At 42.4% G+C, this 13,170-nt stretch overlaps 1 protein-coding gene across 3 annotated transcripts in view; it reads right to left on the reverse strand.

The window, feature by feature from the left end:
• The window catches only part of STRN (striatin), a 52,782-nt gene extending 39,867 nt beyond the window's left edge, over positions 1 to 12,915 (reverse strand). For 2 of the 3 annotated variants that reach the window (XM_033144458.1, XM_033144456.1), the window contains exons 1-2: positions 12,434 to 12,915; positions 177 to 280 (exon numbers count right to left, since the gene is read on the reverse strand). In XM_033144458.1, coding sequence (XP_033000349.1) covers positions 177 to 280; positions 12,434 to 12,727 — 398 coding nt within the window. In that variant the 5' untranslated portion in view covers positions 12,728 to 12,915. The remainder of the gene's footprint in view (positions 1 to 176; positions 281 to 12,433) is intronic. The other variant, XM_033144457.1, reaches the window with a different exon arrangement.
• Positions 12,916 to 13,170: the final 255 nt, after the last annotated feature.

Genomic DNA, 13,170 nt, shown 5'->3' on the forward strand with positions numbered 1-13,170 from the left:
TGGCAAAATTATATTTTCTGCTGAACGGTTTGGAAAAGCCTGCACTTAGCTACAGGCTGTTTTGTGGTGAAGGCATGAATAGGGACCAGAAGGTCAGTGTTGTTGCCTTTCCAAGACTGAGAAGCAGTTCCTATACTCACAGTTAACAATTCAGGGTTTAGAAAACTGGCACATACCTTTCTTGTTTAAGAGCATATTCCAGCATTTTTATTCTCCTCACTAGATCCTTCTTCAAATTCTCTTGACCTTTTCTTTCCCCTTGAAGAAAGGCAATTTGGGCCTGAAAGAGACAATACTTTACTTGAAAGAAAAAAACCAACTTGCTTCTCCACAGACGTTCCAGGACAATTTTGCAATCTGAAAGTTAAGTCATTCTTCAACATGTTACATTGCAAAATAGAGGGTCTGCCCACTTGTAACCAAGCAAGTAACAGTACCTCAAGCAGTGGCAGTGCACTCCCCACAGCAGACCTCACCACTTACCTAAGCCCTGCCACTTACCAAACAGACATGAATTTCCCTATATAAAGATTGCTGAGGAGGTTTGATGGCATTTGAAGCTTAATTGGTAGGAGTTAATATTTTACTATTTTTTAAAGGAAAGGAAAGGAAATGAGGATTTACCTCCCCCCCCCATATATTGGAAGGAAGATGTAATACTTAATACAAATCAAAGATGCACCATAGGAGAATTCTTTTCAGAGCAGGCTTAAAGGAAAAGCCTTCACATGATGCAGTCACTATACTAAGGAAAAGCAACTGAGTCCTAGCACACAGAAAGGTAAAAGGTGGTATTATAATGCCACATGGTCAATAGTTTAGGCTGTGTCCACAAATTTATAAAGCATATTATTAAGTAGTGGGTGGACATAGCAGACGGCACAGTGATTCTCCAAGCAGCTCTCGTTATTCTCAGGCTGGAAAAGAACTGGACTGAAGGGCTCAGCCAGCCTGCTTATATAGTACTCAGTAACATGCAACAGTAACAACTCTCTCTAGCTACCCAATCCGTGAACGGCACTCTCAATCCTTCATTTGCATGTTGTGGACCTGAGTGAGAACTGGAGTCATGGTGGGCAGAGTGAAACTATATACACAACACCCCTAGTGGCCTAGGGTGAGAACTTCAATACATAACACATATGACTTATGCCAAAGAATCCTGTAGCTTACCCCTCACAGATCTACAATTCCCTGCACCCTTTACAAATAACTTTCCCAGAATAATTTGGGAGAAACCATATGCTTTAAATGTGCTTCAGATGCAATGCAGGAAAAGGTACCATGATGCACATATGGTGGAATTGCCCAAATATAGTTAGATTTTGGGAAATTGTATACAATGAGATGAAAAGAATGCTTAGATACTCCTTTAAAAAAAAACACCAGAAGGTTTCCTATTGGGAATAGTACCAGGCAGCTTAAAGATAGAAGATAAAACATTATACTTATATGCAACAGTAGCCGCACGGTTACTGATAGCAAAAAATTGGAAAAGTGGAGTAATTCCAACAAAAACAGAATGGCTTGCCAAACTTCTAGAGTACCACAATATGTCTAAAACAATGGAAGAAATTGGAAGGACCACAAGAGAAAGGGCGGACAAAGATTGGAAAGCGTTCAGAGGATATTTGCAAAATTATGTTGAAAAGTTAAATCTCCTATTATAATAAACAAGTTCCGTTATAACTATTGGATATTAAGCAAGTTAGACAACAAAGGGGAATTGTAAATAAACAAGAAATTGGAATAATAGTGTGTTAGAAGAAAGAAAAAGGATAAATGGAAAGAAATTACAGCTGAGTTGATTGGAAGTCAAGCACAGGGTGGGGTGTGGGGTGTTGAAAGGTGGTGGGAAGAGGCAGTAGAGTATGATGATGATAAGGAAGAGTATGATGGAGTGTTTGGTTTTTAAGATGTCTAGAAAGAATGTTTGTATGTTGTGTATGTCTTGTCTGTAATATGTGAGTGTATTATAAATTGTAACAATAAAATAAAGTATTTAGTTTTAAAAAAAAGTGCTTCAGATGTATGGTGTGCCTGCGGCTGTAATCACCATACATGCAAACGCACCATGGACTAAACTTTAAGCATTGGTAAGGTAGTTATTAGCAAGGGAAGACATAGTTTAACTGCAACATGACAAGCAGCGCATCAGTGATAAGCAAGCTTCAAAGGTTTTCATAAACAGCCATACTGGCAATAATGAAACAAACTGTAAACCTGGTAATAAACTTTTTTTTTTAAAAAAAAGCAAGCAGCAGGAGGAAAAGCCGCAAACTACAATAGGATAGGTTGGCCTAACCATCAAGTGCCTGCTTGCACACAAGATGCCTAAACCAAAATCAGACTTGAGTATTTAGTATTTTAACAGAAGGAATGCAAATTGTATTTTGAAAAGTACTAGTACTAACAGCCCCTTAAGGTTGTTTTGCAGCCACTCCCAAGGCTGTGCGACATTCCAGTTTATACACACACCCTAGAAACATCACCAACAGGTTTTGCAAAGACTTCTTGGCTATAAGGTCACCATTCAGTCAGTTGCAGCAATTCCTAAAGGCCTGGAAGGGGGGAAGGGATGGAGCATAGATACTAAATTGTTTTAGTCATTGCGGGGGGGGCAGGCAGGGGAGAGTATGTTTTCTACATTTGTTCCAGTCCAACCTCATTCAATAATATCAAAGGTAAAATGAGGATGGGGAGAGAAGAATAACAGATACTAAGAACTTCAGAATTAAAACAAAGGTTTAAAGGGCAAAACAATCTAACAAAGTCTCGTAAAATTTCTATTATTAAAGCACACATGTGTTTATGGCCCAAGCTTTAAGATCACAGAATTGATCTTAGAATCACAGAATTGTACAAGGGTCATCTAGTCTAACCACTTGCAATGTAGGAATCACAACTAAAGCATCTCTGACAGATGGCCATCCAACCTCTGCTTAAAAACCTCCATTGAAGGTCTACCCCCTTCCAAGGGAGTCTGTTGCATTGTCAAATAGCTCTTATGGTCAGAAAAAACCTCCTAATGTTTACTTGGGCTCTCCATTCTCATAGTTTGAATAAATTGGTTCAGTCCTGCCCTCTGGAGCTAGAGAAAACAAGCTTGCTCCATCTTCCAAGCAACAGCACTTCAGATATTTGAAGATGGCTATCATATCATCTCTCTATCTCCTCTTTTCCAGGCTAAACCTATCTAACTCCCTCAACTGTTCCTCATAAGGCTTGGTTTCCAGACCCTAGATCATCTTGGTTGCCTTCCTTTGCACACATTCTAGCTTGCCAATTGTTGGTATCCATCTGTCTCAAGAGACAATGGAGTGTGCCTCTAGGGCCAAAGTCAAACCGCTGGAGAAACACAGCACCTGCAGAGACCAGTAACCTATAACTGCTGCCTCTCGTGTTGTTTTTGCTGTGTTAGCAGAAGCAAAGTGACCTCCTCTGGAATGTAAGCCTGTGCAGTATATATGGAGGTCCTGGCTTGCCCATATGATAAGACCTCCTTCTCAGCCTTGCTGATGTGGTCCAAAGGAAAGCAGAGCAATACATTCTGCACCAGCCTGGCTGCAGGAGTTGCTGGAAGGAGGTGTACAAGACACCATCCAATTGTTTTAGGGACTCGACTCTGGATTTGTGTAGGCTAAGCATTTTCCTCTCCCAAACATATCCCGGGGCTTAGGATCAGAGTTTTCCGTATCCGAGATTGGCTACCTTTCCAGGTTTACAAGCTCCATCTGCCCCATGTTCATCAATACCCTTCTTAAATTGTGGTGCCCAGAATTGGACACAGGAATCCTGGTGTGGTCTGACCAAGGCAGAATAGGGCGGTACTTTTACTATACTTCTGTTGACACTATACTTCCGTTGATGCAGCCTAAAATATCATTAGCTCTTTTTGCTGCTGCACTCACTGTTGGCTCATGTTAAGCTTGTGGCCCATCAGTTTTCAAAGCAAATCACTTTCATATGGGGATACTCAGAAAGAAAAACGAAGGTCTATCACTTTGTTTCCAATCTTCTCCGCCACTTACCATGCTGCTAGTTCTAGAAACACAGGGTTGGACTGAACTGTTGCTGCACATCATGCTCTTCCCATCCTTTCTAACTTAAAGAGTTGTTGGCCCAATTAGGACAGACATGCACCGGCAGATGTGATAGCAATAACAGCTGCAGACTTGAGTGCACAGATCAAGGCTCCCAACAACTTTGTACGTACTTCCAAAGTAATTTTGACTTAAATATTGATTGCCACTGTTTCTCTGGGGCCCAGGAGCCACTTGGGACACACAGAACCTAATCCCACATTTAGTTTCTTTAAGGTCTGAGTTGTGGGAATGAAATCTTGCAGCTTTTCACTCAGAATCTTCAACCCCAAAAAGACAGATTAGATGAGACACAAACAAGAACCATCCCTTTATTTCAATGAAACTACTACAGTAAAAGTATGGCTTAGTTGGATATCACCCTAAATCTTTTTTTTAAAAAAGAGCTTTCACTGTATGTCTTGAAAACTTGTTGCACACTCTGAGCTGGCAAGACTAATAAATTTCTGAGGCTTTCGCCACCTTTTGCTGCACTCAATCTTTTTTCCAAATCGGATTCCGTATTTAGCCAAATGCATACAGGCATGTGTGCACATGCACATACACACATATGCACATACTATGCATTTAATTGTGCTCTAGACATTTAATCATTTCTGCAATAAAGTTGGGGGGGGATCACATGACTGGAGTGCTATCAATGCTGTTTGCCAGCAGTGTGTTTATTATATATAGCCTGAAGGACTGTGGTATTATTAGAACAGGCGATGATTACAAAAACAAAACAGAAGACAGAATAAATTGCGATCTAAAGAGTTGATGCAAAAGCTTCAAATACATTTGCATTTTAAGTCAATACAGAAGATTTTGAATGATGCAGTGCACACTCTATTCCGGTGCTTTTTATTGACAGCTTTGGCTTGGGTCAGGTAGTTGTGTGTGGTTTTTTTTTAAGTGTCACATTGGAAAGGGGGAAAGTGCATTAAATTGCTCAGATTACAGCATCTTTCCCATTCTGCATCTCTACTAGAATAGTTCTAAAGATGTTTTATCACTTACTGTCTCCCACCCTGTGCTCATTTGGGAGGAAGGGTGGGATATAAATTTAATAAATAAAATCAAATAAACAAAACATCAATAGCAAGTATATGCCAGAGCAGCATTAAATCACAAACTGATACAAGCCCCATTTTCAGTTGTGCTTAAAAACTGGTGGGTCTAGACAGGGGCACCTCCATCAGACAGAAACCCCAATGTGAGCTAACAATAAGAACAGATTTGGAACTACTGTGGTGGATACATGTGTGGAAGGCTTATTCTAAGTGCAGCTTTCCCATGATGATCTCTTGGATCAACCAATGATTCTAACACCTATCTAAGAGTGTAGTTTGCTATCTTTTGCAGAGCATTCAGGGCCACTCAGACTAAAAGGGCTGTGATCAATGAAGTGTTCAGGTTTAAAACTCCAGTTTTCATTGTATTCAATTCTAGTAGTCCTTTTCATATGTTTTTGCATACAAAATGCAGCTTTTGCACAGCTTTTGCACAGGCATTTATATTGTTTGAAGGTTTATCTGAAAAGCAATTAACAGTCTGGGTTAGATCCAGAACTCTCATGAGCAGGGATGGCCATTATGCTGCCACAGGCGGAATAGGAAATAGCACCTCAACCCCACATCAAGGTGCAAGGCTGGCCAACTGATTTTTGCACCCGAGACAGAAAATTTCACTAAGTGCCTCTCCCTCAGAGTACATACACAATAAAAATTAACCAGGTAACTAACCACTTCCTGCCCATTCATGACACCCAAAATCAGCTGCCTGAGGTAGCCATGCTCATGGGACACTCTCAATGAAGGAAAGGGAAGGCAATTGTTACTGATTCCTCCTTTCCCCTACAGTGCTGCTCAGAAGGATTGGGTGACCCTCTAGAAAAGGATGGGATACACTGCTGGGGGAATCAAAACAAATCACCTCCTCGCTTCATCCGTTGGGAGCCCCTGCTGGATCTCCATCCCTTCCACAAATGGAAGGTGCCGTTCCATTAGTGGAGGGACAAGTCTGAATAAGGGTCAGTACATAATAATTCAATAATGGAAAGGATTACCACTTGACTGACCCTAATATGCATATTATAAGAAAGAAAGACCATATGGCAATTTAAGTTTTGAGTATATGTGCTGCTGTGCAAAACACACACACAATAAAAGCATTAACCCAAATCTATCTTTGATAAATATGTGCAGGTTTCCTACACTCACAGAGTTTATAAAAGAATTCATAAAAGGCTATTCTTTCTCATATTTTTAAAAATAATAAAAAAACTAAAGAAAGTCAAAATTGTAATTACAGTATCAGTTTCTAGGTACCTTAAGTATCTCTCAATGTTAGGAAGTCAACTTTGAATGGATTTCTCATATATGCCTGCTGACTGAGGTGTGGCAGGTAGCAATCAGACAGAAGGCTTTTTGAGTGATGGCAACTTGCTGGTGAAATTCTGCTGTCTTTTTTTGCCAGGTGGAAGAAAGCTTTTTTTTAAAAAAAAAAAACATATTTATCTGCGAAAAATGGCAGTGCTTTTCCCTGGTGCTTTCAACGTTTGTTGTGATACTGTGTTATTTTGTATTTTATATGGATGGTTTACCTTTTTTGTAAGCTACTCTGTGAAAGAGTGGGGGATAAATGTATTAAGTAAATAAACAGGGCAATACTGTTTGCATGAGCCGTCTTCTGTTCTGCTTTCTAAAGAGGAAGTAACCCTTTGCTTGATTGTTTACAGGAGCACACTGTTAGGGGTAAATCAGGCTCTACTCCAGTAATAAATACACCATTCCAACATAGGGCCATAAACTTCTACCAAAAACTCATTTTCTCGTCACCAAAGCAAAAGCAGCTATCAAGAGGATTTTTTTTAAGACATAAATTACCATTCACTTGTGACCAAAGACTGCTTAAACCAAGCAGTGTTCTCAAAAACCATTGCTATTATGGTATGAGAATTTCCCACTCCCACAAACAGTGGGACAAACAGTACATCTGCATTTATAGTACCATCTGCCTGTAATCTACAGAGCGCTATTTCTAGAGGAGGAAAATTAACTTTCAGATGTCACCTTTCCAATCTGATGTACTTTCCCAAGGAGAAAATAAAATAAAATCTGCACAATTAGCAGTTGCTCCAGCAGAACCTTTCAAGATTCTATCTCCAGTGTTGACTGTTACTTTATTCCATTTCATTCTTGAATCATTAGCAGGTAGAAAAATTATATGCAGCGCTCAGAAAGCAGGCCCACTTCAGTAGAAATTAATCCTAAGTAAATGTGCATAGAATTGCATTTAGCCTCAGAGATGCTTTAACTTCAAAAGAATATCATTGTATGATGATGGCAGTAAATCAACCACAACAATCCTGAAAGCTACTTCTGGTAATTTAGAAAAGCCTGTGGAACTTGGGATCTCCCAGAAATAAGCAGATCTCCAAGTCATCTGCCTCGAGTTTTAAAACTGATCATGTGGCATGGGGATCTGCCATCCCCCAGAAAATAGGAGTCTGTAGTCCAGCAAAATGTGCCAAACAAGGTATGAGATTCCTGGATTATAGCCAATTAATATTAAAAGCACTCACTTGCTTATGTAGAATAATTGTGAAAGAGAAACATAGCATAAGCTGAAATATAGCATGTGAGATTCCTCTATTTGCATTAGGGGAAGGGATGTAGTTTAGTGGTAGGTACAGTATCTGTCCCCAGGATATCCAGGTAGGTCTGGGAGAGAACCCTTCCTCAAACCCCAGAAAGCTGATGCTAGTCAGTATAGGTTTCCTATATTCCTATGTGCACATAATACAAAGAACACAAACATGGACACACATGTCAGTCAAACCCTATTGTCACTGCCTGAAATGACACTACTCGCCTGCTCAGGCAGTAATATTTAATTTTCCACTGAACTTGATTATCCTGAATCTAGAATGTCAGTTTAGAATACCAGAGAAGTGGCAGCCAGTCACAGAACTATTCCACAAATTGAAAGTCACTTACCCTTCACAGGTGAGAAACTTTATTTAACCTGATTTTTCACTTCTAAGTTCAATAGGAACATTTGATTTTTTTTCTATTTCTACTTGCACACTTTCAATCATAGGAAGGCAACTAAAAATACGAAGCTTACAACAGACAGACTAGGACTCTTAATTCTGCTACGATTATAGTACCTTGTAGGGTTTGAGGCTATGAAATTTTAACGAACACAATAACCCCATAAGAGAGTACACTTTGCACTATTGTCACTACTTACCTGTCTTGGTAATGTTGCAAAACAATCATACCTGTGGATTTTCTGAAAGCAAATACGATTGTGTACAATGAGGCTTACTCCTTGGTAAATGTATAAAGGACTGCATCTTTACATCAAGCTTAACCAGTATCACTGAGCAAACATGGAGGTACATTCCTCCACTTTTCAAAGCTCAAATAATCAGGATCACAATAAGGGACGGAAAGAGTGGAGGGGATGCTCATCAAATTTGCAGATGACACCAAACTGGGAGGGGTAGCCAATGCCACAGAAGATAGAACTGGGATTCAAGATGACCATAACAGATTGGAGAACTGGGCCGAAAGTAGCAAAATGAATTTCAATAGGGACAAATGTAAGGTTCTACACATAGACAGGAAGAACCAGCTGCACGAATATAAGATGGGGGACACCTGTCTTGCCAGTAGTACATGTGAAAAGAATCTAGGGATTTTAGTAGACCACAAGCTTAACATTAGTTAATAGTAAAAAAAAAAAATCCTTCCAGTAGCACCTTAGAGACCAAGTAAGTTTGTTCTTGGTATGAGCTTTCATGTGCATGCACACTTCTTCAGATACACTGAAACAGAAGTCACCAGACCCTTATATATAGTGAGAGAGTGAGGAGGGGTATTACTCAGAAGGGTGGTGGGAATGGGTGATTGGTTGATGGGTGTGGAAAACCAACCGTTTCATGCATGCACATGAAAGCTCATACCAAGAACAAACTTACTTGGTCTCTAAGGTGCTACTGGAAGGATTTTTTTATTTTTTATTTTGTTTTGACTATGGCAGACCAACATGGCTACCTACCTGTAATTAGTTAATAGTGTGATGCATCAGCAAAAAAGCTAATGTTATTCCAGGCTGCATCAACAAATGTATAGTGTTCTGATCGAGAGAAATAACTTTCCTGCTTTATTCTGCCTTGGTCAGACTACACCTGGGAGTACTGCATCCAGTTCTGGGTGTCATAATTTAAAAAGGATATTGACAAGCTAGAATGTGTGCAGAGGAGGGTGACCAAGATGATCAAACCAAGCTTTATGTGGAACAGTTGATGGAATTGAGTATGCTTAGCCTGGTAAAGATGAGACTGAGAGAAGATATGATAGGTATCTTCAAATATCTAAAGGGCTGCAACAAGGCCGATGGAACAAGCTTGTTTTCTCCTACTCCAGAGGCTAGGAAGCAATGGATTCAAGTTAATGACCCTTGGGGTCCCTTCCAACTCTACAATTCTATGAAAAAAATCTAATATATAAACAAACACTTAAACCAATCAGCAGCACAAACAAAATATAGCAAATGATGGAGAGAGAGAAAGGGTTTATAACCTTATTCTCTGCATACACAAATGCTAGCTAGCAACTACCTATACTAGCATTTATCTGCCCTGCTGGGTCAGATGAAAAGTACACCTAGTCCAGCATCCTGTTCTCACAGTGGCCCACTATATACTGGTACCTAGAAGAAGTCTGCAAGCAGGACAGGACAGGACTCCAAGTGTGGTTGTATCATAGATTTGAAAATGGAATTATGACATGGGCAGTTTTATTTTCAATTCCTTTCTTAATTCTCTCTAGCACAGAACTTAGCAAGGTGTCTTTCCTGGCCAATCACATATAAGTATATATGTGAAGTTGCAATATTTTGCCCCAATGTGCCTTATACTTGCTTACATGATTCACATTTGCCATTTCAATGCAAATCTGTTATTGATCCTTGATTGTTTTTCCAACCATCTCTGTGGCAAACTACCATCCACTGTGCAGCTAATGAGCATCTCAGAACTCATGCTATCTATGGATGATAGTGAAGTGCACATTTTTTTGCTTCAAATGACACAACAACCTCTCATGTGGAATAATAGCAGAGGCTATTCTACAATATTAGATAACCATGAACCGCTCAATCAGCCTTTGCTCAACCTGAAAAAGGAGACACAGCAGAGATCAGTGCCTTCACCAGGGACTTTATGCAGCCTATGACAAGTTCAGGCTCAAAGATTTACAGGCAGCTCCTGTTTTGGACGCAACCGATACATGTGTGATCATGCACAAGTGCACATATTTCGAACCCGGAAGTAACCCAGAAACATCATAACGACATCACTGAAATATCACGAAAAGGGAGGAACAGGAATTGGGGGGGGCCTTTATGCAGGCTTTTCCGATGGGTTTCCAATTTCATATAATTTCACGCAAGCACACAATGACCCGGAATGCAATCCCTGCATAAATGGGAAGTTGCCTGTCAAGGCATTTGCTGCCAAGGAGTGTGGTGGAGTCTCCTTCTTTGGAGGTCTTTAAGCGGAGGCTTGACAGCCATCTGTCAGGAATGATTTGATGGTGTTTCCTGCTTGGCAGGGGGTTGGACTGGATGGCCCTTGTGGTCTCTTCCAACTCTATGATTCTATGATTCTACCAAGTCCAAGTTATGTTGGTAGCTTCTTGCACAATCTGGAATGCAGAAGGAATCTTCATCCTGTTGCACTTGTACATTTAATGCTTTTAAGAACCCACTAAAAATTGAAATATCTAAAGTAATATCTAAGTAAAGGCCACAGTAATTGAATCACTTGCTGAGCAAAACTCCCACTGTAGCTAGTGTGTCTACTACAGAGCATGCTGTCTGGAGATCTTAAAGCCTTCTATCATAAGCGTCAGTGATTCTCCCCCACCTTCCTTCAACTTAGGGTCCTAAGGCTTGTCACAATATCCCAAGATGTAAGAACACGCAGCAAACTCCACACCTTGCAGGTTTTGTCTAATTTTCCACATGTATGCCCATACTGACAGAACATGCATGTGTATATCCTTCCATTCCACCTTCTTTACCAACTAGTCTGACATAAGATTTTTCACACATGGTACCAACACATCAAAGAAGTGCTTCTGAAATGCTTGAGAATCATAAACCTTACTACAGCTCCTTACAATATGGAGCCCTGTTTCCATCATCCAAAGAAACTAAATGCCGCATCAGAAAAAAAAACCCTTACTGGCCTCACACTTTCCCAACAATAAACCAACTGCCAAATCTGCATCCCATTCAGCAAACATATTGTGGGGCTTTGGTGTGACCTTTTTTTGCCAGAGAGCTCAAAGTGGTATCTGTAAATTATTTTCCCCTTTCTCATTTAATCCCAACACCCCTGTGAGGTAGGTTAGGCAGAGAAGCAGCAACTGGCCCCAAGTCACCCAGCTTCATGGCCATGTGGGGATTTGAACCCAGGTCCTAGTCTGACACTCTACCACTACACCACTACTGGCATTCATGAAAGATGAGTGGGCACAGAGAAACAGCAAGCAGGCCCTTGCCATTTGAATTGCCTTCAGCGGGCGAGGATATTAATATCACTTCTATTTATCAGGGCTGTTATAAGTATTTCTCAGACAATGTATGTGATGTGTTTTGAAAAATGTTCACACATATAGTCCCACATTGAGTCAACATTCCAAAGCAAAGCTGTCTTACATGCAGGAGACATCAATTCTATAACTAACAGACATCACACAAATCTCAGATAATTTCTTTCTCAAAAGGGTAGTACTTGGGAGAGCAACTACCAGATCACATCCTCTCTCCTTTTCTATTCCCATGTGGAGCAAGGAGGCACATACACAACTCATGTTCTCCTGGGACCAAAAATCATTATTATCAAGGCACCAAGCATCTGTGCATCCTGTAGGCAAGCCTGACCCAAGCTAACAGTTGTCAAAGGAAGCTCTCTTGTTAGCCCCTTCCCACCTAGCACTAACCAGGACTTTGCTTCTTCAGAAGAAAGACCCCGCTAGCTTAGACAAGCTAGAAACCCTCCCGGCAACCCCTAGGTTGCGAGTGCGCGTTGATAATAATCACTGCATATGCTCAGAAGCACACTACTCCTCCACAGTTCCGAGGCTAAACCCTCCAACCGACGGGGAAGCACGGAGATGAGAGAGGTGGGGGGAGGGAGGGAGAGCAGACAGGTCCGGGCGGGGAAGACGAAGCAAAAGACGCGCGTGTGGAAGTGTCTGCATACAGGCGCGGCGAGAAGAGGCGGCGGCCCGGACGAGGCAAAAGGCGAAGGGAAAGCGCCCGGACGGTACCTGCAGCTCCGCCCGCTCCGCCTCCCACTCGGCTCTCTCGGCCTCGAAGCGGCCCCACTCGTGCTGCAGGAAGTGCAGGATGCCCGGGACGCTGTACTGAGCCCGCGCCGCAGAGGCCGGAGCCGGGACCGCCGAGGAGCCTCCGGCCGCCGCCGCTACGGCTGCAGCCGCCGCTGCCGCCGCCTCCCCCGGCTCCAGCCCTTGCCCGGCCCCGCCCGGAGGCGGCGGCAGCAGCAGCGCGTTGTTGTTGTTGTTGTTGCTGAAGAAGACCCCGGGCCCCGCCTGCTCGTCCATGGCCGGAGCCGTCGTCGCGGCCCGAGGCCGCCACGCAGTCCCCACCGCCGGGCAGCCCCTGGAGCAGCCGCTGACGACGCCGACGACGCCCGCGCCCCGCTAGTCAGGCAGCCGCGTCTCAGTGGAAGCAGCAACAAACTGGGCGCGTCCTGCCCGCCGTCAGACGCCTGACAGCCGCCCCCGCCGGCTGCTACGGCGCCCGGCTAGGGACAAGGCAGAGGGAGGGAAACGAGCGTTGAGAGGGCGGGCCCGGGGCATGCTGGGAAATGGAGTTCGTTTTGTTTTCCGTCCGGTTTCTTTAATCGAGAGCGAGGCGGTAAAAGCGGCTGAAGGCTATTCTATGCAAGTCTCTAGTCGCAAATGGATTCTCTAACTGCCCTTCCGCCTTCTGCACCGTTTTCTCTGCTCAGGATTAAATGGCTGTAAACAGGAGAGAGTTGACT

The sequence above is a fragment of the Lacerta agilis genome, chromosome 3 (genome assembly GCF_009819535.1).
Source record: "Lacerta agilis isolate rLacAgi1 chromosome 3, rLacAgi1.pri, whole genome shotgun sequence".
Classification (NCBI taxonomy): domain Eukaryota; kingdom Metazoa; phylum Chordata; class Lepidosauria; order Squamata; family Lacertidae; genus Lacerta; species Lacerta agilis.